General features: G+C 36.2%; 1 protein-coding gene across 1 annotated transcript in view; it reads left to right on the top strand.

Annotated features, from left to right (window-relative positions):
* ipo11 (importin 11) overlaps positions 1–23,766 on the top strand; it is a 269,401-nt gene that overhangs the window by 89,889 nt on the left and 155,746 nt on the right. Inside the window, exon 16 of the mRNA XM_088911299.1 lies at positions 13,189–13,315. Coding sequence (XP_088767425.1) covers positions 13,189–13,315 — 127 coding nt within the window. The remainder of the gene's footprint in view (positions 1–13,188; positions 13,316–23,766) is intronic.

Below are 23,766 nucleotides of genomic sequence, written 5' to 3'. Positions count from 1 at the left end.
AGTGCAAATGAAACATATTCATTGTTTCTGAAGACATTATATTATGCAGTATAACAGCTAAAATGTATTATATACTTTTATGTGATTATTTCATAACAATAGAGTTTATAGGCGTTATGTGTTTCATAGCTGAAAAATACATTTTTGTCCATTCTTTCCTTGCTACTAATACTCCACTCCATAACAGTCATTCTGCTATAATACTTTGCTATAATATTTCATAACAATAAAAGCTGCTTAGAAGTCATCAATACTATTTGCAGTTGGAATTCACATTGGCAGTTGAAGGAAGGGAGGGCACATGAGGAATTAATTTCAATTTCATCACATAGTACAGGAATTTTACCAATTTATGATAATTGTTTACTACACTTGATAGATTCATGCTTTATCATACACAGCAGTGTTGACATGTCAGTAGTATAAAATAGTTTTTAGATTGCTACTGTAAGTACACACCCTCCTGCTCTTCTTCTTAGACAAAACCTTGTTGTCTAACACGGGTAAATTGTTCACATTATGCAATAATTAAATACTAAATTTGATTGTATTAGTATTATTAAACATGCTTGGTTTTCTGTTATTTTTTATTATAGCCTTTGGACTGAAAGAATTCTGTTTAAGTAACACTGAATGATCATTCTTCATTTGACCTTCCTTCTGGTTTGCTTTCTTACTTTATCTTTTAACATCTTTTGCTGTGGTCAGCATTCTTATGTGAGAGCCTCCATCATTATACATCACATTGAGTACCCGGGGACGAAGATGAAGTGTCATATGTTGTATTACCAGCTTAAGCCCTAAGTGAGTCTTATGATTAAGATCTTTAAGTGTGTTCTTTTATAGGAAAAATATCTCACTGGAGAACAATGTGAAGGTCGACATTTATTGCTGTTATGTAACTTCAGCAGTGATTTTACGGTGATACTTGGTGTTCATGAACTGGAGCAGTAATTGTTTCAACTGAGCAGTGCACATCTAATTAAAAAGATTAGAATGACAAAATTAAGAATTTCTGATGTTTTTTGTATCGCTTAGAATCAAAATGTAAATTTGAATACATCCATATGACTTAGCAAATATGCTTAGGAACAACCTCAAACCACCTTTGAAAGGGTTGAGTTTAGCGTGCTTGTAAGATATTTTGTTAAAGGATAGCCCTGAATATACCAATCTACAAGTTACCTTATGCTAGTTTTTGAAAAATGCAGAAATAACAAAGAGGTTGTGAAATTGGTGAGGAAATTCCAAAGTTAAATAACCTTTAGTTATGAACCGTGACATTGACCTTTCAAAATAATATTATAGACCATGGGATTATGTTGAGCTTTCTGTCCATGTGCATGAAGTGTACTTGTGTAATTTTTAGATAAATATCATGCCCAATATAACTTACACAGTAGTTGATTGATTAGGCAGCTCTTTGTTCTGATTGATTTTTTCCCCATGTTCAGAGGTGCCTTGAGACCCATTTTGCTCTACGCCTTGCAGGCAAAAAAATGTTGATGGCAACTACATTGCCCTCGCCAGATATTCAGAGCAGGGAAAACTACTCCTACTCTCCTTGTATGTGAGGTTGCTGACACAGCAGCAGACTCTTCTGTCTAATTGATGATCGATTTCTTTAGGTGGGTGCCCTTGTGCTGAAGGCCTTCTCATTTCACTGCTCTACAGAGATAGGACTTGCGACTCTGTAGTACCTCCAGAATCAACGCAGCCGAATGTGCCATTGGCTCCTGTAATGTAATGAATGTCAGCACTTCTTTCAATAAAACTGCTAGTTGTAGAATCTGGGTTATGCTCTGATTTAGGAAAGTAACATGGTCATTTAAGATTAATCTATGTGGCTTTTATATGTTATACATTGATTTAGGTGAAGAAAAAGTAGCGAGCAGCCATGTTTCTACAACATGTGGAGTTTAACTTCTTTAGGCATCACTACAATAAAAATGCAATACAATCTTTATGCTTGGGGACTGAGGAAAGAAATAAATTTCCTATTGCATTTTCAGGGCTATTCTACTCAAAGGATAAATTCATATAAACATTTGTAAAAGTTTCGGTTGTAATGTGAAAGCCCTGTAAAGGGGTTAGTTACCTTTAACCCTCAGAGCAATCCTTTATTTTCTTCAAACCCACCACCCCAACTTGAGACTGGTACAATCTCTGGTCTTTCAACTATAGAGGTACTCAAGTTACAGTTCACATGCAGAACAATTACTTGTAGCTATATTAGAAGATGAGGAGAGGATATTGCCTCTATAGTCCAAGAAACTATTTAAAATGTTTTTTGCAAAAATGTATATTATGTACATGTTAAAATAGATCAAAATATATATAAAATACAGTGAATGGCTCCTGTTTCTATTGCTTTGGAAATGCCTTTGGGTTTATGTTAAATGTTTGAATATTGCTTAAAAATACCATCTGTACCCATGATTCAGCAAATATAAAATAAATTATGATGCATTTTAGATGTCAGGGTTGACATGGAGTAAATATTAGCAGGACATACCTTAAAGATAGGCTTAAATTAAAGTTTAAATATGACTGGCACAAAGAGCAGTGCTTTTCCATTTCCTGTTTTTTGCAGCTCAGACAGATAAGCTACAGTGATTGAATGGGTTGTCACTTGTTAAGGCATCTGTATTGACTTGTCTTAATGTACTGAGAGCAACTGTCATAATTGGTGACTTTAAGCAAACAGCATTTGTTCCAAGGTGACATTACTGTGCCAGTTCATTATTGGTTTGGTTTACATATGTGTAACATTAGTGTCCATTACATAATGTGGATTTATATCTTTTTTGTGTTTACCAATTTTGTTTACATTTAGAGTCTCTCATGTTTCTGAGAATGCCTGTTTTTTTCATGAGTGTTTAACTCATGTTTACATAGCCTAGTTTGATTTCCCTGAAAATTATCATAAAAGTCCCCCCAAAAACTTTTTCTGTATACATAGAACCGTTTCACAGGAGATAATCCTTGTATTTGGAGGTTTGACATAAACTACAAATAATCTACATTTGCTAATTGTTTCTTCAAACCTTTGTTTGGGGGTATTGCTGCCTGTTACGTCCCAGTGTGTGTTCTGTGTGTGTTTTTCTGTTATGTCCACACTGCGGACCCTTGATTGTTCTCCCTTCCCCATTGGCCCACCATTACACCACACTCGCAGTATGACATCATCATCATCAGTCAGCCTTCAGCCAATCAGAACTCATTTTATTCACTATTTAACATGGAGGCTTTCAGAAAGAAAAGGCCTTTCGTTTGACTTCGGTCCCGTTTGGTTATCGCTTCGCTTCGCTTCTGGTTATTGCTTCGGCTTCGTTTGTTGGTTTGTTTTGCTTTGTGTGTGTGTATTTTCGTATAGCTTCGGCTTTGTTGTTTTGTTGGTTTTTTGTTAGTTTCTTTGTACTTTCGTTTGTTTATGTGTTCATCCTTGTTTTGTCATTACCTTGCCCCAGTGTTACATGCTCAACTTTTGTGTTCTTTTGTACCCTGCTCCTGTTTATTACTCTTGTTTTCCCTTATTTGTCTTCCTGGTTCACTTGTGTTTTTGTGTGAACTTTTGTATATAAGGTTAGTTTAGGTTGTTGGGTACACTTACACACTTGGTTGATTTTGTATTAGTACACTAGTTTAGTACGGGTGAGTGCCATTTGTCTTGTATGGTTTTGGGTAGTCAGTGCAGGTCAGCTAGGGTGTTGAAGACGCCGAAGACCGTGTGTTTCGGGTTTTCTTTTGTAGTCAGATTAGCTTTCCCTCACTGTCCTAGCCAGCTCCATTTTGTTTATTTTTTTTCCTTTGGCACCACTCTAGATCCTTACCCTTGTTATCACGCTTCCTAGTCCCTCACCAAAACCCCCCTGCTTCCAAAAGAATTATCCTAAATGTTACACCCCTTTACCCCTAGACACTTGGGGTCGTAACACTGCCGACACATGTTTTTAAACATAATTTGTGGGATGACTTGTAAGAATTAATTTCTTATAATCTCTAAGATGAAATAAGATTTTCCCAAATTAAACTAGCGAATAAATTACCATTATAAAAAAGGAATCTGTACTTTTTTCATATCCCTATTTATATTTTTTTTGTTAATTTTTTGTTTGTTATACCAGGCAAGTCCTTTGAGAACAAATATTTTCATATACAGTGATGATCCTCAGACCCATTTGTACAGAGGGCTCATACTGGACTAATTTGAGTGAAGTACCTTGTCAAGGATACAATTGTACACATACTGCTATTCTTTTATTGATCTTTGGAAAATATATTATCTTTCTAGTATTCACAGAAAGTATAATGAATAAATCTTTTTTTAATTCTATTTTTGGATTCTGTTTATTGATTCATTTTCCATTAGTTTTGATTAGAATGGCATATGTTTTTTTGTTAATAATGTTAGTTCCTTTTTCGTTCATAAGGAAATAAAATATTTAAGCATTACTGAACTGTTAAGGAGTGGAATGAAATAACTACTAAATTTGATATTTTACCCTGGTTCCTACCAAGAAAAAAAATCAATAACATGCCTTGGTCTGAAGATAGACAAAATTTTATATTAAATAATTGCAAAGTGGTACAGTACTTGAAGCACTTAGAAGAAATCTTCCGGGCCCAATGGTGTCCTTCCAATTGTATTTGAGGAAACAGGAGATGTTTTCCCTCAGCCAGTAACAAATATCTTGCTATAGTCACTCAAGACAAGTTGTAACCTTTCACTAGAAAATTACTAATGTACAGTATTTCTGATTTATAAAATGGAAGAGTTGTGAACCCAGCAATTATAGAAACAAAGTCTTACTTCTGTGATATGTAAGGTTATGGTAACAATTAGAACAAAACTAGAGGTTAATTTGTAACAAGTAGATGTTCTTTGAGAAAGCCATTGCAGTTAAGGGTACAAACTGAGCATTTATATTATGATGGATTTTTGGGAAAGCTATATTAAAATTCTTATAAAAGATTAATTCACAAATTACAGGCAGTAGAGATACGTGCCTTTGAATAATTGAGAGCTGGTTAATGGATAGAATTGGGACTTAATTAGTGGTGTCCCACAGGGGTCTGTGTTAGGACTAGTGTACCATGTGATTTATATCAGTGTTCTAAATTCTGGTATTGTTAGTAGATCAGTATTGTTTACAATTAGTACCAAAATAAGAGGAATAGTAATTACACAGAAACTGCAAAAAATTTCAGAAATATTTACATACAATTCAAAATTGTGTCTGAGCAAACAACTGGCAGTTGGCATGTAAGATATTGGCAGGTGTATCTTTGGTAGAAAGAATGAATGGGCACACTTCTTTCATCTGAAACTCTGCTTAACTTCATGATGTCAGAAGTTTGCTACATTTATGCTGACTCATTACACAGCAATTACAGCGTATTGGTAGAACTTGGTCAATATCAAAGCTGTCCCATGTCCTTTGTTAGTGGTACCTAACTGGCCTGCGCAAACGGACATACAGAACTGAACATAACTACTAATCACCATTGTTGCTAATGCTATCAACACCTTCGGGTGTTTCAAATCTAACATCCTTGTTGTCGTCGAGATCACCACCCATGTCTGTTTCTTTTTTGCTCCTGGTTTTTACAAAGAACGTTTCCAAAGACCTTTGAAGTGCCACATTTGCATCCTCTCTCTTCTGCTTCCTTTTTCTTTTCTCGCACCCTATATAGGTTGGTCTATTTTTTTAAATTTGTCCCTATCCCTGCTTGTGCTTGCCATTTTTCCACCGGCTAACTTTTTCCAAGCTAGTTTAGTTCTGCCGCAGTCACTTTTAGCTGGCAACTGATGGCCTGTGACATAGCGCGGGACACGCCTCCAGTTCTGAATAAAGCACCTGCTCTCCCACTAACTTTAGATTTAATCTTGAGTTAAAATAAGAGTTTTGTGTGTTGCTTAATTAAAATTTTAAATGTGTATGTATTTATATTTTTATGTGTTTTGAAATAGGACTGGGGATTGGGGAGGGCGCTGGCCGGTTCAGGCCCCCCCACCCCTTGAGACGGCCCTGCCTACAGCAGACAGTGATCAGTTGTGCCATACTATGTTCTGTCGGCGGCTCTCTAGTACCTCTCATCATTGTCTGGGTCCTGTGATGAGTCCACAGCAGTAACCTCTGGGCAATCTGAAGTTTAGTTTTTAGTCACTTTCTTCTTGGGACTAAGTTTAACTGGCTGCATTCATTCCTCCTGCCAATAAAACATAACCATACAATCAGATGACCAAAGAGAAAATCTGTTGGGTTTTTTTCGTCATTTGGTCAAGAATTTTGTTTGATTTGTCCTGTTCAAATGTGTTAGTCAGATTGTTTGTTTCCTCAAGTGTCAGTTTATTTCCATGGATGGTGGTTTCACAGCCCGTGCTGTGCCAAGTATTTTCATCTCTGTCTTTCAGTGTACATAAGTGCATGCATGACTTCTTTTTGCCTTAAGCAGATATTGACAGGAACAGATTTTAGAGATGTTCTAGCAGCCTGGGAGTAGAGAAGGGAAACATCAACAACATAAAAAAAACACTGAAGTGTTCATAGCATTAATAGAGCTCTTATGAACCTCAGGCCTAATTGCTATAATATTCATTTGGTCCAGAAAAATGAGGTATAATTAATTCAGGTCCTCAGTATAAAAATACGAAGCATCTTGCTAATATATCAAAGGAAGTAGGACACTTAAGAAGGATTCATTGCCCTGGAGCATACAGCAAAAATTAAAAGCATGACCATCTCCCACAGCTTTTAATGCTCTGACAGTGTACTAAGCTGTGTATCTACTTCATGCAGTAGGCTCTTTGAAATTGCCTAGCTGTGCACTTACATCAAGAAGTGTCTTATAACTTGTAACTCCCTATGTCACAGTTGTTTGTTGAGAAAGATTCCCAAGTAAAACCTTTAAAATTAGCATTTTATTAGTAATATTTCAAAGTTACAATGCTGGGCTTCTTCTTATCACTTTTATAGTGCATATTTCTTTCAGGAAACTAATAATTCTTGCAAAATATCTGATGAACAGTAGGTAGATTAAATATAAAGGTTTTAGCTTTGACATTGATGGTGTTTGACATTTTTGTTACAATGAATGATCTTAAGTAGCCACGTCATAAGCATTCCTCCAGTCATACATGTAGTAATATTGTCATTGACATCCATCTAACTAAAGGTTTTGACATTAATGGTGTGGTGGCAAAGGGTGATCCTTTAATATGCAGACCTCTGTAAACATTTTGGGATTTCCTTTTTGCACTTTTGCTCTTCCATGGAATTCTATAGAATATGCCGTTTTTCTATATCACACAGGTTTCTGATGTTTTGGTGTTGATTACATTACTATAGTTGGGGTCCCGTCATCACATTACATTAGGTCTGAGTCTTATATTGAATGGAGGGTGGTTTATTGGTCTTTCTTTGTGCATGTTTTCAGGGCATGCAGTGCCTTTTCATGTATAGATTCTTATCACATTTCACACTTGAGGTGAAAGGGTTCAGTGAGTTAAAGTGAGCTCTTTAGAAGACTTATTTCAGAAAACCCTATTTACTAAAAAAAAAAAGGTTGTTGTGCTTAAAGCCACGTGATGTGTGATTCAAATGAGGCTGCAATGTATGTGAAGTTGAAGACTAATTTACCAAACTCGTTATTTCATAATCGGTAAAAGAAGCTGCACATGTCCACATTGTGTGAAGGACTTATACTTACAGACACCATAGTTAGAAACCCTTGGCATTCTTTTGACGTGGCTACTATAGTATGCAGCCTGATACCAAGGAGCATGATAAAAATACAATAACAAAATTTAGTGACGGAGAGTTAGAGCTTTTGGAAATTTATTAAAAAATCCCTTATGAAAGAAAATGTTGAATGATTTGATAACACAGTTTCACCTCCCAGCTTCAGCTTGCCAGGGTTGTTGTGCTGACTCAGGTTGTTTATCACTCTCTTTTTCATCCCAGTTACTTCCATGTCCTCTTCATGCTTTCTGTTACTGGTTACAATGTTGTGCAGAATACAGCTTACCACAAAAATTCTGGACTTCTGCTTGGCTCCTATAGGAGAGCACCATTAGTACTTTCCAAACAGAGAAAAGCACATCCTGAGATTTACAAAGGTGTATGCTTGATAACTAGCCCTGGTGCTGCTACTGTATGTGCCTGGTTATAATTCTGCGAGGGAGTAACTACTGTAACCTTAAAAATACAAACATGCATAGGTGTAAGTTGAATATCATATAAAATTATACTAAAGCCTTTACTAAGCAACCAGGCATCTCCATAGCCCATATTGCTCCTTTTCTAACAGATGTTTATAACAGTCTAACTTTTGTGAATAAAACCAAGGTACAGGGCACAGTGGCCATTATTTTATTTTCTTACTTTGATAGCTGAGCTGCACATTCATGGAGTATATATTTTCTCTTGTTATGTTCTTACACACAGGTTCATTGTGCAGTAGGAGAAGTAGAGGAATGTAGAAGTGCAGTAGATTCCGCCTGGAACATTTGAAACAAGGGTTTTGTTTGGTACCTTCCGGATTTTTTTAAAACCATCATTAAGAGTGTAGCCATCACTGGAATGGTGTCTGTCATAAGTAATCATGTATAATGGACCTAGAAAATTGCAAGAGATATAAAAAGAAATAAGAAAATATAATTTGTTTGTGTGTCAGAAATTAATTTAATAAGTAATTAAAACTCTGTTTCTAATTTTGTTAGGTGAGATTATTCTTCAAGCTTCAAGGTTTGCTGTTGAGTGGTAATTATCAGCACATCTTATACAGTATATGCATCTCATCCATGTTTAGTGGAATGTTTAAGTCATTTTAGGAAATTTAAAGTAAATTAATTTTTAATTAAAATTAATTGTCTCATTCCCATAAACAAACATAAATCTGTACCCTTTCACTGGAAGCTTAATAGGCAAGTGTATGAGTGTGTTAACACAGTTTTTGGCTTTGCTTCATGCGATAGCAATTTTTATTATTTTTGAAACATCAACAGTGCTTAAATGAGTCTTTATTATCATTTTTTTAAAAGTCCTGAAGTTCTCAACTTTCTCTCACAATAGTACCTCTTAATCGATAGTTCAGTGAGGTAGCCGAGTATATCATGAAAGCTGAACTATACTGCGTGTTTTGTTTCTATTTCATGTCCTTTGTCATTTATGAACAATAAGAATGCAAACAGTCACCAGAACAGCTTGCTGTTTTCGCGGAGTCTAGTCATCTGAATTTATGTAGCAGCACGTTTATTTCTGCTTGCATTTACCACTGTTACAGTTAGCAGAGCATAAGTATCAGAATCCGTATGCTGGTCAAAAATGGAGTGCCAGTTTTAACATCTCTGAACCTGAATAAAAATGAAATATGTTTCCATCAACATTACAGGAATTTCTGTAATGCTTATTTCATCAATGTTAAAGATTCTTAACCCTGGCATATGATTTTAGTGCAGTGCCTTTTCTGTGGCCTCTGAGCTCAGAAATTCTCCTTTTGTTATGACACTGCAGCTTGTGCTCTGTCAAAACTGACTTTTCATTTTGCCACATGAATGGTCACATTTTAATTACTTTTTACTATATAGGATTAACAGAAATGCATTTTATATTGCAGGATCTTTTCCCATTTGGTCAGTTTGGAGGCATTCTATCAGGAAATTTCTATCTACTGTATATGTATTTTTAAAGTGTAAAAAAAAACTTGTTTTTTCATTTCCTAAATATGGGGCACATCCAGACAGAGTAGGATTTAATTCTCTTTGATATATACCTTTCGCATTCTCTATGCAGGGGGTTTAGTGTTCCTGTCAATAAGTAGTTTAATAAGTACTTGTTGAGCACCTCAGAGTCTTAAGATATCCCGGAAGGCATTATGTAGCTGTTAGACTTGTAGGAAGAGACTCGGTAATAGGTATTTTAATGGTGATTTGCAGTTGAGCAAATAGCCTTACATTATTAAAGTTATTTCTAATGAGTATACATTTTATTTTCCTAGTATTTTATTGGTTTGGAAAAATACTTTCATTCTGTATTTTGTTCTTTAAAAGGCAATATTTATATTTTGATACATAACCTGTACCACGCTTAACTGCTAGTTATTTTAGCTACATTGTATGGTTGGCATAAATTGTATTTGTGGCGATGTTCACTTTCAGCATGGGGGGTTGAGTGCAGTATAAAAGTGAAACATATTTTGGAACTGAAAGCTATGGAGATAGCTTGATTGCTCTGTTAATTGTTTGCAGGGGGGAAAAATCAAAACAAACAAACATCTGCTTCCTGGGCACAGTGATGCTACATCATTTACCCCCCCCCAACCTGTAAAATATTACTAGTAATAGTCAAATATTGTCTCTTTAATATTTTGCTGTTGTTGCTATTATTATCATTCTTTCTATTACTATGATTATACTGATATTAATGACAATTATAACAATATTGTGACTTTACATGTTGAGCAGGTCTAAGGAACTTGGAAAATATGAGGGATGTGGAGTTTTTGGTGATATGATAAGCAAGTGTATGGGGCAAACCTATTCCATACTGAGTTTAAACTTAATGTAACAGTGATAAGACGCATTATTATGGTGTATTGTTATGTAACTTTCTTTATGTAGTGGACAGTGGACAATAAATTACCTCCTCTTTGTTGTATGTTAAGCTAAAATGTGAATTCTTAATTCTGTTGGCCACTGCTCAAATGAACGGAACCACTTTTTCTGTGGTTATGTGAACCCTAGTTTCTTTGTTTGGTCTGCATTCTAATGTAAATGGAAGTTTTAGGTGTTTCACACTTGGCCATTTTCACACTCTGATGTGAATGAACACACACATGAACTAGGTGTGAAAAGCTGTTAGGAAGAATTGACTCAGTTTGCTGATGAAAGTCTTGAGGATTCTTTCGCTGTTTTGTCTTTAAGAGGTCCCTGACAGGCCTCTGTAATCCCAGGACTACATTTTACACTCAGTGCAACACCCTTTCTGTTCGAGGAAGAGCCAAATCTCCTTTGTGTGATATGAGCGGTGACCTTGCTATCCTTAGTGGGGCACAGCTTATTAATATGTGACAGAAGCCAAAGGCTCAGTGTGAACTACTAGATTTCAAGGTTTCAAGGCTAACACTTTCAAAGTACCCTCTGAATGAAGTGGAAAGCAGTATTCAAATCAGGTTTACTACTGACAGACTGATTGAGAGAGTGAAAAGTTCCTGTTTTCCACTATTTGCCATAGTTAGCAGATTCAGTACTTTTTTTTCTTTTTGTTCACGAGTACCCTTTGAGCAGATAAAAGTATTTGTTAAGCAAATGCATAATGCATAATTCTTTTTCTTATGATTTGCCTGTCATTTCTTTTTACTGTTTGTTTCTCTGAATAGCTTAATTTCTGGAAATTAAATCGCTTGTATCAAAAAGTACAACAGGGGGTTGAAAGGTGGTAATTTTCTGGGTAATTTTTTTTATTTTAATTTTCTAGTTTTATGTCTAAGAAGCCATATATAAGTTTGAAGTGTCATTTTTGAAAGCAAAATGTGGTCTAGAATTGGGTACAAATGGCATGTCATTTACCAAACCACTTTATACCATCTACGGTGTCACGGAGAGCCTACCCGGAAAGCAACGAGCGCAAGGCAGGGTACACCCTGGACGGGGCTCCAGTCCATCGCATGGCAAGTGCAAGCCAATCATACATGGAGACAATCTGGAGTCCACAGTAAAGGCCAAAGGGAAAAATTTGGCCCAGACACCGGGATAACTCCCTGCTCTTCTCGAGAAATGCCCGGGGATCTTTAATGACCACTGAGAGTCAGGACCTCGGTTTAACGTCTCATCCAAAAGACGGCGCCCACTATAGTGTCCTTGTTACTATACTGGGACATTAGGACCCACACAGACTGCAGGGTGGGCGCCCCTCACTTGTCCCACTAACACCACTTCCAGCAGCAACCACAGCTTCCCAGGAGGTCTCACATCCAGGTACTGACCAGGCTTAACCCTGCTTAGCTTCAGTGGGTGGCCAGTTGAGAGCTGCAGGGTGATATAGCTGCTGGCTGGGTACAAATGTAGTCTTGTCCTGTCACGAAGCCTGGCACTTTCTCATTACAGAACTTGTCAGATGATGAAGTCTGTCTGTTTTGGAAGTGACTTTTCTTTAGTGATTTCATTGATGAAAGATAAAATGCCTGTCCTGTACATCTGAGATTTGGCAACAGCTTTAAAAGCTGAAATTCTTCTCTTATCAACTTTTTTTCTTGATAACAAAAAGATAACAATGTTTTCCTTAAATAGAAGTGCCAAATTAAGTTTTCAACAAAGATTTCAAAATCAGGATGTTTCTGCAACAAAGCAATTATGAAACGTCCTGAGTACAGAGTTGATCTGTATTCTGAATGTTTAGCTAAGCTTTAATCCACACAGGTAAATTCTTGAAAAGAAATGAATCACAGGAGAACAAAATAAACTAAAGAAGTAAAGCATTACAGTTTACAAAATGTTAAATACTTTGGTGAACAATGAAGTACATGTTCAGTGTGGGTACAGTTCGGCTTGAAGGCAATATGCTTATCTAATTAAGTTAATGTGTGTCAGAAAAAGTACTCATAAACTATGAAATGGGGAAACTAAGGACCTATTTGCCTTATTGAATATATTGACTGTATAACTTATGGGTAGCATGGTGATGCATGGGGCCCTGCCTTCAATTCCTGTGGTGCTCCCCATGTTTGTGTGAGTTTCCTCCAGGTGCTCCAGGCTCATCCCATCCAAAGACATACTGGTAGGTTAGTTGGCATTTGGGAACTTTTTTCCCTCGTGTGAATGTGTCTGTCTGTGTCTGCCCCTGCGATGGACTGGCGTCCTATCACAGTTGTGTCCTGACTCGTGCCTGTTGCTTGCCGGGATTAGCTCCAGCTCCCCTGCGGCCTTGTGTTGGAAAAAGCATTTAGAAAACGTATGGATGGAACATGACGTATGTTATTTGAATGCAAAATACTGATGTAGTAATTGCCTGTTTGAGTTTGCAGAATGTTCGTCGAAATAGATATTTAGTATCAGAGCTACATTTATTTTGCCTAAGATAATGTAATATTTAATCTATTAAATAAGTATTTTTTAAAGTAATATATTCTGTATTAATGCTTTGCTGAAGTATTTCTCAGTTTAAATGTTCGTTTCCCGATTTCCAGATACAAGCTCATACGAAGAAGGGTGATTTGGCTGATTGGACAATGGATTTCTGTGAAATTTAAGTCTGAATTAAGACCCCAGTTATATGAAGCCATTCTGAATTTGATGCAGGATCCTGATCTTGTGGTGAGTTTTTTTTTTTTGTTGATATACCCATTTTTTCCTTTTTTAAAGAATATTGACAACTAAGAAAACAATATAGTAATGCAAAAACAAAACCATGTAATTCTGAATCTCATATTAGAAGTGATGTGGGTAAACCTTGATATTCCACAGTGACTAACTTTGAAGGTACTCAGCAAACCTTAAAAAAATGTATTTTAATGTTATAACTGTGAATGAGAACTAATTTTGTTCTTGTAGTTTTTGCTTTCAGAAATGTTCTTGGCAATGATCCATACTTTTTACGAGATATTTCACATGAAAGTAGATAATGATAAGACTATTTAACAATACAGTTGACTTGAACTTATTTCCTCTACAGTGCATTCAAAAAGTATGACATTCATGAATATAATTTAAGCAGCTGTCCAAATGATTTCTTTTATGTTTAGATCATTTCAGCAAACTTAATTTTAGTTCTTTTTTGATTTAATGGCAGAATTCTCTTTTTCTGCTTGGCAGGTTTTTTCCTTGTTCCCCATTGATGCTGTTATTTTTGCAGTGTTCTTGCATTTGACTTGCATTTTTTGTGCAAAACAACAATATGCAATGAGAACATTGTCTCGGTCTTGCTTTCGAAACAACTGAAAGAACATTATACTTAGTTTTTATATCATAATCATTAAAAACAGTATTGTATTTATAATAATATTCAGAGGTTACTTTTAATAATTCAGGTTTTCTCATTACCTTTAGATCTTTAAAGGTGTGTCCTCAACTTCAGTGTCATGTGAACTATCCGTGACATTGCTGTGGAAACCTGTTTGTAATTCTAATCCCACTCTCCCTAGAAAATGTGTGCTATACGCCCAGATCACCAGAAGATGGCTCTGTAATTTTCAGCTGTATTATCCGGAAACTGTCCATAATGTTTGAGAGTTATGGGCTCTGTTAATTTAAGAAAATAAATTAAATGTAATCTGAATTATGCATATAATGTACATTATAGAGAAAACACCTATTTTTTTCACAATGGTGTTCACATATGTACTGCATTAAAGTTGTAAAGTAGCTGTGTGAAACCGAGGGAGTTCTAAAAACGCAAGGATATAGTGTTTTTACTGAAACATTTAAGGATTTTGTGAAATCCCTGATTAAATGTTAAAGAATGTTGTGAAATCCCTGATTTCACTATCTTTCTGCAACACTGTATTCAGACCACAAACAGCACCCAAAGGCAAACTGATCTGTCTCTGTCTCATCACCGTTTACCTGCTGTCTGTGCTGGGAATTATTGCGGATACTCTTCTGTCAACCTGGCAGCCTTCTGACAGTTAGAATGAGGCTTTGCTTTGTATTTGACCCAGGTCAGTCTGCAGAGCTTTAATAATATTGCACAGAACAGACTTCTTTTAACAGCAAGAGCTAAGATTACTGATATTAACATTTTTTAAACAAACTTACATTCACATATACTGAGTTATTCTTTTGCTTTTCCTTATTATGGTGGTTTGAACAATCACAGAAGGATTCCATTTTAAGTAATGGCTACCAATGAATTACATTTGTGTATATGATGCAACAGTACAACTATAGAACTATAGGTTTCTCCTTTAATTTCCAGTTTGTAGTTTCCACATTGAAAGAAGGGTTAAATACTGAGATATTTAAAATAACTAATAGTTGACACATTGACACATTGATACTTTAAATACAGTTCCTGTTTAGAGAGAGTGGTTATTTTTACATTCTTAGGAGAAACTATACTTTTTAAACAAACAAAACATTTCTATTAGTATTAATTGTATTAGTCTTCTGGCTGTACCCATTATATCAAATGAAAACAGTGCCCAATCCTCAAGTTGCAAATCAGGAACTCCTCTTCAGAGGCACTGATACAGATGCAAACCCTTTTCAGTCTTCAGCTCCAGGAATGTTTATCTTTGTGCAAAGGTTTGCTGGATGTCTGCAAAGGCCATTTAGTTTTTAATTTCTTAATTAAATCTTCAGAGCTTTCAGCCTTGCCTCCCAAGACAGATGACTTATCTCTTGGGGAGTACACTGAATGAAGTTCAATAAAGAAAGTGTAAGGGTCTACATTTCAGTCCTATTTTTCAGAGCAGTGGATCATGAATTAAGACTGTTGTAGTCTGGATGCGCAGCTCTCTCAGGCAGTGTCTTCAATTTTTGTACTTCCACTGTGAGGAATATGAAATGACAGGAGTGTGTGATTGGTGGCATTAAACTGGTGCAGTTTGAGATAATTTATTTTTCTTTGATCTCTGTCTCTTTTACCACTTTTTAACTAAAAGTCCAATAATTGTGTCTCTGCAATTCAAAGCTTAATTTTAAAGAGTGGACTGAGACGGTGACCTGTCATAGAGTCATGCTGGGTTGATAGATTTAAGGGTTGTAATTATCTTTCAGTCTTATACAATAATCAGTCTTGGTGTCGGAGAAAACATTTTTTTTTACAAAGAGTGATGAAAGGTTTGAGGAAAGATATTGAAGGGTTCGTGCTTCTGTGTTTTACTTTTGATGAACTGTGATTTTTTTGAAAGGCTGTCATGATTATAGGTTGTTTTTTTTTTTCAGCATTTCTTATAGTTTGCAGCCAAAGCTATGTTATGTATTAAATGGAACTGGGAAATGCTACAGCTTAAGAAAAGTGTTATCATCCAAAGACTTCTATTCTGGTTCTTCAGTAGTATTGTAATAATTATAACAATCCCTTGCTTTTCTATTGCGCTTTTCATCTCATAGGGATTCCAAGGGTCTTCGCATTTAGCAGGAGGTCTCATTTCATCCTGCACTGCAGTGCCTATCAGGATGTCACAGGGCTGCCATTGTGTGCCTGTGGCTCCAGTACATTGTAGATCAGATGGAGGAGTGAGAAACTATCTCATAGTTCCCTTACAAACATTGAAATCTAATGACTAAGTAGGAAGGGTCTTGGCTTAGTGTCTCAGTGAAGGATGACACTGGGACCCTGATCAACATGCTGGGGCATTGGTTTTGGGAAATCTGGTCTAATTCCCTTTCCTGTTCATTCTTTCACATACTACAAACTAATGAAAACAAGCTAAGGATTTGTGTTAAAACGTATTTGTTTGTCACCTAAATTAGTGCTCAGTGCTAAAACCATTCCTTATTTAGTGCCCACAGCTCTCCATCACAGTCCTACCAACATATTAAAGAGTGGTGCAGCCATAGCATGTCACAATGTATATTCCATTCAAATTCTCCCATGACCAAAGGGAACTGGGACAATTGAAGCATGCTTCCATTTGGTGTTTTTTATGCGTCCGCAAACCACTGCAAGTAAAGCCTTGAGGTTGTAATGAATTGACACATTAGCCATTAGGTCTGCTGTAGTCTTTAGATTGTACCATAGGTATGTGACCTAGCTATCACTTCTCCTGCAAGGGAGCTTACGTAAGCCTTCTTTCCCATAGTACAGCACTCTTCAGGGTAGTTTTAGGACGCGCTTATTCTGGTCTGGTCTTTGACAGGGCTGTTGGAATGTAAAAAAAAAATAAGTTACTGTATAATTGGTGTTTTATTTGGCTGATGCGTTATTGTAGTTTCTGAATGCTCAACAACTATTTATAAATATCCTGTCATTAAAATATTCCATATAACATAAGGAGGGCAGAGTGTGTATGGTACAATTTTTAATATATATTTTTTAAAAGTATGTGATTTCATTTTTTATATAAATGTATACGTTAATTTAGTTTTGCTGGGGCTTCTGGGAGAATCCTGCTGTTATCACTTTTTTGACAGTCACCCTGATCCCGCCAGATCTAAATTTAAACTCTCTTAAAAATCAGTTTTCGTACCAGAGTGTGTGGTTTTTTTCCTTTCACTCTGTCACCGACGAGTCAGTTTACATGAACTGCCTTCCTTCCTTTGCTGCTTTGAGAACTTGTCAGAAAAGAGAAAGTTTCCACTTTATTTAAAGTTTTCTGGATTGAATGGAAAGTAAGACCCAAGCTGCTTTGAACCACAGTCTATGAAAATGCATCCGGAATATATTTTGTGAATGAGAGGGCTTTAGTTTCAAAAAAGTTCTGGATGTGCATAGTGAAAACATGCAGACGTAATACTTGATCAGTTGTGAAAATGCAATGATGCATATTATTTGAAGCTACCTATCAAGTTAAATCTTTGGTGGTGTAAGTACAGTGTAAGGTACGATTTATTTTTATGGTGAGTGTAATGTGAATTGTACAAATATTTAATGTGACAAAAATGTGTCCTTGTATAGATTGTATCTTGTGGACTTGGGTTTTAGAAGACTTATGTTGCTGTTCCACATGGCATTGGCCTACATCTTGTTTTGTAAACTTGTTGAATAGACATAATTATTGCTGTAAATTTAGTTTGTGTATTCTAAGTCACCCTGGATAAGGGCTTCTGCTGAATAACTAACATCCATGAACTTCTGTATTTTGTTACATAATTCCTTTTTATAAATGACACTTGGAATATAAGTGTAGTAAGTGCAGTTTATAAGGGGTTTAAAGCTTAATATGAAATTAAGAAACTCTCTAATTTAGACTGAAGATTAACATTTCTTATTTTTACTTAAGAAACTTCACTTTGAAGTGTTCGCTAGTCAGTTCTTTTTTTACCTGTAGTATTTGTCTAAAGATGAAGTCTGTAACTTAATTATTTTAATTAATATTGCAAAACAGTATTTAACTTGTGTTCACCTCTGTAAAAGACAAAAAGCTCATGTGTTGCTACTTCAGTTTCAGTGAGTGGCCAGGTTTTAATGCCAACACTGGGCATTGCAACTGCTGTGTAATAATACTTACAGACCAGGCTGTTCAATGGCATCATGCAGTAATTTTTGATCTTTTGATGCTCAGTCTCTTGAACATAGTCAAAGCAGTTGAGTGTCATGTTGATGAGTGCATTGTATAGAGATACTCTAAAGAACTATGACAGCTACCTGAGGGTAAGTCAAGTAAAAATAAATAGCAGACATGTATTCCATTTCATAGGACTGTTTATGCTTCTCCCAGAGCAAGTGTTGTGCTCAGGGCAGTGACCTTTGTATACTGCCGCTCATCTCAATTTCTGACATTTCACTAGTAAAAGTAACATTTTATTTCTTGAATCTCATACTGAGTTTGTTGAGGAATAATTGCCATGTATTCACACTTATTTAACTTTCAATGTGACTCATCCCCTTGATTAACTAAAAGAGTTTGTGTTGGGAAGAGTAGGGGTGTCAACTGTGGTGTCAATTCAGTTGATGACTCAGTTGTTCACTTCTCTGCCTGGCTTATCACAGTATGTATCTGCAGCAGTAGAATAAGCACAATATATAATTGCACGTATTTCAATTGGCAATTTGACAAAGCCTTCGGAACCTTCTAGCATGTTCTGGAAGTCATCTTGTTTGTGATTCAGACTGAACACAGAAACAAATTACTTGAGTGCCATGCTTTCATGGGTAAAGACTTAACAGACTCCTGTTTTCATCAAGAAGCTTGGATCTACAGGGGAAGACAGCATCCAAAAAAGAAAAAAAATGGAATGTAGCTGTTACATGCCTACTAAGTTCATAGCTGTCTTTGAAAGATGTGGCTTCTTGTTTTTTTATGAATAATTTTGAGTGCAGTGGTTATGAATGATTTAAATGGAGATCAGAACTGTATTCATATTTTCGGAAGCATAGAATTAAGTCAGTGTACTATAGTCATGAGGCTATACCAACCAGTTTTACTGTTCATTGAATATGTCTTAATTTTCTAGTAAATTCTTCTTGGCTGATGAATTTTCTGTTGCTAGACTGACTTTTGAGGTAGAATTTCATTACTGTAACAGGATGTGTGACTTGAGTGATACAGTGTTATGGGCAGCAGAAAGAACAGTTATGCAGCAGGTGTTATGAGACTAATGTCTAATCTGTAAAAAGGTTTTTTTACAGGAATTTTTAAGATTTTTTTTTCTTCTACATTGCTTTTGCAATGCTAGCTGCTTGGTGCTCAGTATTTGACATGTTTGCACTGTTCTTGGTTTTTTTAAAACTTTTTAGTTTACACTTCAAGAAAAGTAGTAAGACCTGAACTCTTTAAATCTTGACATTTGAGTGCCATTTATCATAAAAGTAATACTGTGGTTTATGGAACTGTAGTTGTGAAACAACTTTTGTTCATGTAGGAAAATGGAAGCCTCCCTTTATATCTATACAATTGCTGGTATTGGTGCAATTCAAAATCTGTTATTTCATTGAAGTGAAACATGAACTTTCTATAATCACTAATTGATTTTGTACATTTAATATAATTTCTCTCTCAAGTGTACTCTTTATGACCGTATTTAAAACTAAATTAATTTCAAATTTATCTAAATCTAACTTATAACAACATCTATTGTATTAAATTGAGTTATAGAGCTGGCTTCATTATTATGGATTAGGGACAATTGAGTTAGAATATTTATATGTCTCCAGGCTACACTATATTACTGCTGTGGAGGGAAAGAATATTAAAATGAAAGCCCTCTTTTTTATACAACTTCCCTCAGATCCCTAATTTTAAACTTATGTCTCTTGATATGTGTTAAACAATGTAAATTCTGCAGCAATATAATATAACATTGTTTATTTCCACTTACAGTGTAGTTTCATTTTGTTTTACAACAGAAAAAATGAGTGTTATAAAAACTGGTTGAAAAAAGGTACTAACAAAAAAGATTGTATTATAGTGTTATTCTGGGTAACCTGAAGAGCTACACTACTGAGTTTCTGAGGTTTAGCATATTTTGTCAATGTTTTTTGTGACCAGGAAAATAAAAAAAAAAAATCCTATGAAAATGTAACAATGGAAGTTTGTTGGAACTCATTGTAGCAAGTCTCTGCTCGTCACTGGTGTGAGCACCATAACAACCCATAAACCAGCCATTCACGCTTTCCCAGTCATGTATATTTAAGCTGTGGCGTTTGTGCTGACCTGTCCTGTTTCGCTGCTCTGGAGAGACTATAGTTAGTAAACCAGACAACCATAAGACAGAGACTGTACACCACACTTTATAACCATGCTCAGGAGAACACACACCAGCTACCTGTGAACAAACTGTGAACCATAACCATTAGCCTATAATCGTAAACCATATAACCAATACCGTAGCCATACGCATCTGTCCGTTGTCTAAAACAGACAGTATTGGTAACCATGGTTCCCCTCTCAGGGAAAATCTCAGTAACCTGCAGAGACCAGGGCTTCTTTCTCCAGGTGACAGATCATCAGGTTTGATTCGCCAGCAACCACCTCTTTACAACCCAGGGGCTTACACACTGCAGGCTTGGCAAACACCTGACCCGTGGGACAAGGGAACCCTCAAGGGAACTACACGTGAAGGGAGCAGTCTTCCCTTCCATGTTCACCATAGGGTGTGGAAACCCTACGACCCAAATTCTTTCTCAGTTATGTAAACTGTTTTAGCCTAGCCCCTTCTGGGGAAGAGCAAACTAACCTTATCTCTCTCCTTTGCTCTTAACTTAACCTTTAACCCAGGATAACCTTGACCTGATTAATCACTGCTAATAGCAGTGAAAACCTCCTTGCCTGATCCTGTTTGGCCAGGGATGGTAACCATTACCCTATCCTGCTCTCCGACACATCCACAGCTGAGCTACACCTACATACTAACCATAGGGGAGAAAAGACCAGAGCTCCTAACCTTTGGAGCTAAACCTTGTGCACCCATTTGCCCCGATTTCTCTATCTAACCTGTTGACATAACCATTTAATTCTTGTGGTTAGGCATCGCAACCAACCAAACCCTTACACTACAACACCCGACTGCTAACACTTATGAAGACTGCATTTTCCCCCTGTCTTATTTACTACAATACACACTGCATTCATTTAGCTGGAATTTTACCTTCTAGCTTGTGAAAATAATGCATATTCAGCGAAGGACTGAAATTGGCTGTTTAGTTCAGGCTTGACTGTAATATGTCAGTGCTTATTAATGACTGGACTGACAGCTGGTTGGGTGCATGTGTTTTGTCAATTCTTTTTTTAAGTGTAGCAGTGTTAACTGAGCAACTGGAATAACCCCAAGGGATTTTTTGTCAAGTGTGCATCTTTGACAAGGTCATGGTATTCATTGGAATATAATGTAATCTTGTTTAGATTCCTCCTGGGGGAAATATGTCCTTTCTGAAATACACCGAGCTTGCTTTTGTCTTATTTACCCATTTGCAGTAATGTATGGATTTGTACCCTTTCTTTCCCAAAAAGAAGTAAATAAAATGAATGCTGCTGAAACTGTAGATCTGTTGATGTATGATAGACCATTGGAATTAGCCCAGTGTCTAAAAGGAAAGGTATAGTAAGTTTCAGTACACTGGAATCAAGAATTATTTTAAATAAATGTGTCTGTCGTCTTATTTCTGCGCTCTTATCACTGCCTGCTCTTGAGAATGTGGATAGCGGTCGACCTCTTTTTCAGAAATCCCTCTACACATTCAGACTCATTGCCACACAATAATACAGTATAGCCTGGTAAATTAGTTTTCCTTGCAAATGCAATGAAGCAATCAAATTTTGGGATAGGTGCAGATTGGATAGGTCAAAATTTAAAGTGTAAAATTATATTAGAGACCAGGGGCATTATTCTTTTTTGGATGCCTGAATATAAATCAAGAGATTTTGGTAAAAGTGGAAATTCTTCATCTGCTTGTATTTTGTACTTATTTCACTCTTATTTTTTTTTACCATACAGACAAACAAAATGCACCTTGTGCTCTGTACAGTGCAGGTGTATGATTCTCATGCACTGTAATAATGTACTGAAGAGGTTATATGGAATATTAATGGTGCTTGCTCTTGTTTTCTGAGCTTTTTTTTGGCTTTTTTTTCTGCCTGATGGTCTGCATGCTACACTGGAAGTTTCAATCAAACCGTTGTGCAAGAACTTTCGCTGTAATGATGAGAGCCAGAGCCTGTGAGTTTTATATAGAGCAAGGTTGGCCCACATCGGTCCTGACTGTTTAATGAAGTATTCAAAAAGCTGTCCCTAGTTATCCCTTTCATTGAATTGATTGAATTAGTGTGGTGTTAAATTTTTCACACAGTGACATCAGATGTAGGATGATTAAATAAATAAAACATGCCCCAAGCTATGGTGTTACAGTATGTGGTCACTCGGACACCCTTTATATAGCATTAGGACCCACACGAAGCTCCGATAATGTTTAGTGGCAAAAACATGCAAACATGCTCAAAATCTGAAAGAGGGCAAACACTTTATTCACAGAACTTTATAAACTTTATTGTTAATTTAGTGTTCAGAAAAATCAAGAGGTTAGAAGGCACTGTATGCCAAACTCCTATGATTAAGCTTCAATAGAACAAACTACTGTTTGAAGCAGTATTTAAAATCTGAAGACTTGTACTATCATAGTCATTGGAGCTGTTTATCAGTACAATAATTTCACAAGTCACTCTGTTCAACTACCACATGTTGTGACAGTGCCAGCCTGAGCCATCTAATTACCCTCAGAGGAGTGGCGAATACTGTGGAGAGTACAACAGTTTAACAGCTCCCTTCCCTTACATGGAATTCCACTCGCTGGGGGTACTGAAACTGCTCTTCTCAATTATCAGGCAGCCACACCTCAGGGCCTGGGCCTTCAACATTCAACATGGTAGTACTCCCAAGGAGATTTAGGAGCTTCATAATGCTAAAATTAACAAAACAAATCACAGCTGCTTTGTTGTAGTTCCATTGGCACATGACAAATGTTATGTAAAATAAATAAATTCTGGTTGAAAATGTTGCAAGAAAACATTCTAGCCGTTTGCATTTTTTATTCACGTTTGACATCTCCAGTTTGCCGAATCAGGTACATAACTTAAAAAGGATTTAACTACTATTAAAGACAAGAGCTGAAAGCTTGGAGCTATCGCTGTGCTGGCTGCATGATTATTTGTGGCCATGAAACCTATGTCAGTGTCACATCTGCTTCTAGTTAGCTTCTGCATCTTTAGTTTTCCAAGTAGTCTGCTTAGAGTAACTCACATATCAGATGAAAATTAATTCTTCTCAAATTTTGTGAATTGTTCTTAATTATTTTAGTGCATTTTTTAAATCAGCTAATACAAGTTCAGTATAGACGGATAACATGTCCTGATTGTTAAAATAATCCAGAGGTGTTGTATTTTATAAGCTTTGAAAGTTCAACTTTCAGTATCTTCTTTTAAAATGAAATCTTCTTGAGCAGCAACCTCGTTTGCAAGCAGGTATTGCGGTAAGCCAGTATTTGTTATTGTATATGGGGGATTTTTATCAGCCTTTTCATTAAATTACCCTTTTCCATCAAGGTGTTGGATTCTTTTTGTAATTGATGTGCTTTTGTATTATATGTAATAACAGAGCAGGTAAACATGCGCACCATTTTAACACGTCGCTGCTTTTTGCAGTTAAATATGAATAGTTGTTCTGCAGTT

This window comes from Atractosteus spatula, chromosome 3 (genome assembly GCF_055471065.1).
Source record: "Atractosteus spatula isolate fAtrSpa1 chromosome 3, fAtrSpa1.hap1, whole genome shotgun sequence".
In the NCBI taxonomy this organism is placed as follows: Eukaryota; Metazoa; Chordata; class Actinopteri; order Semionotiformes; family Lepisosteidae; genus Atractosteus; species Atractosteus spatula.
Note: the sequence above shows the minus strand (reverse complement) of the source record. Positions and strands in the feature narration are given on the sequence as shown.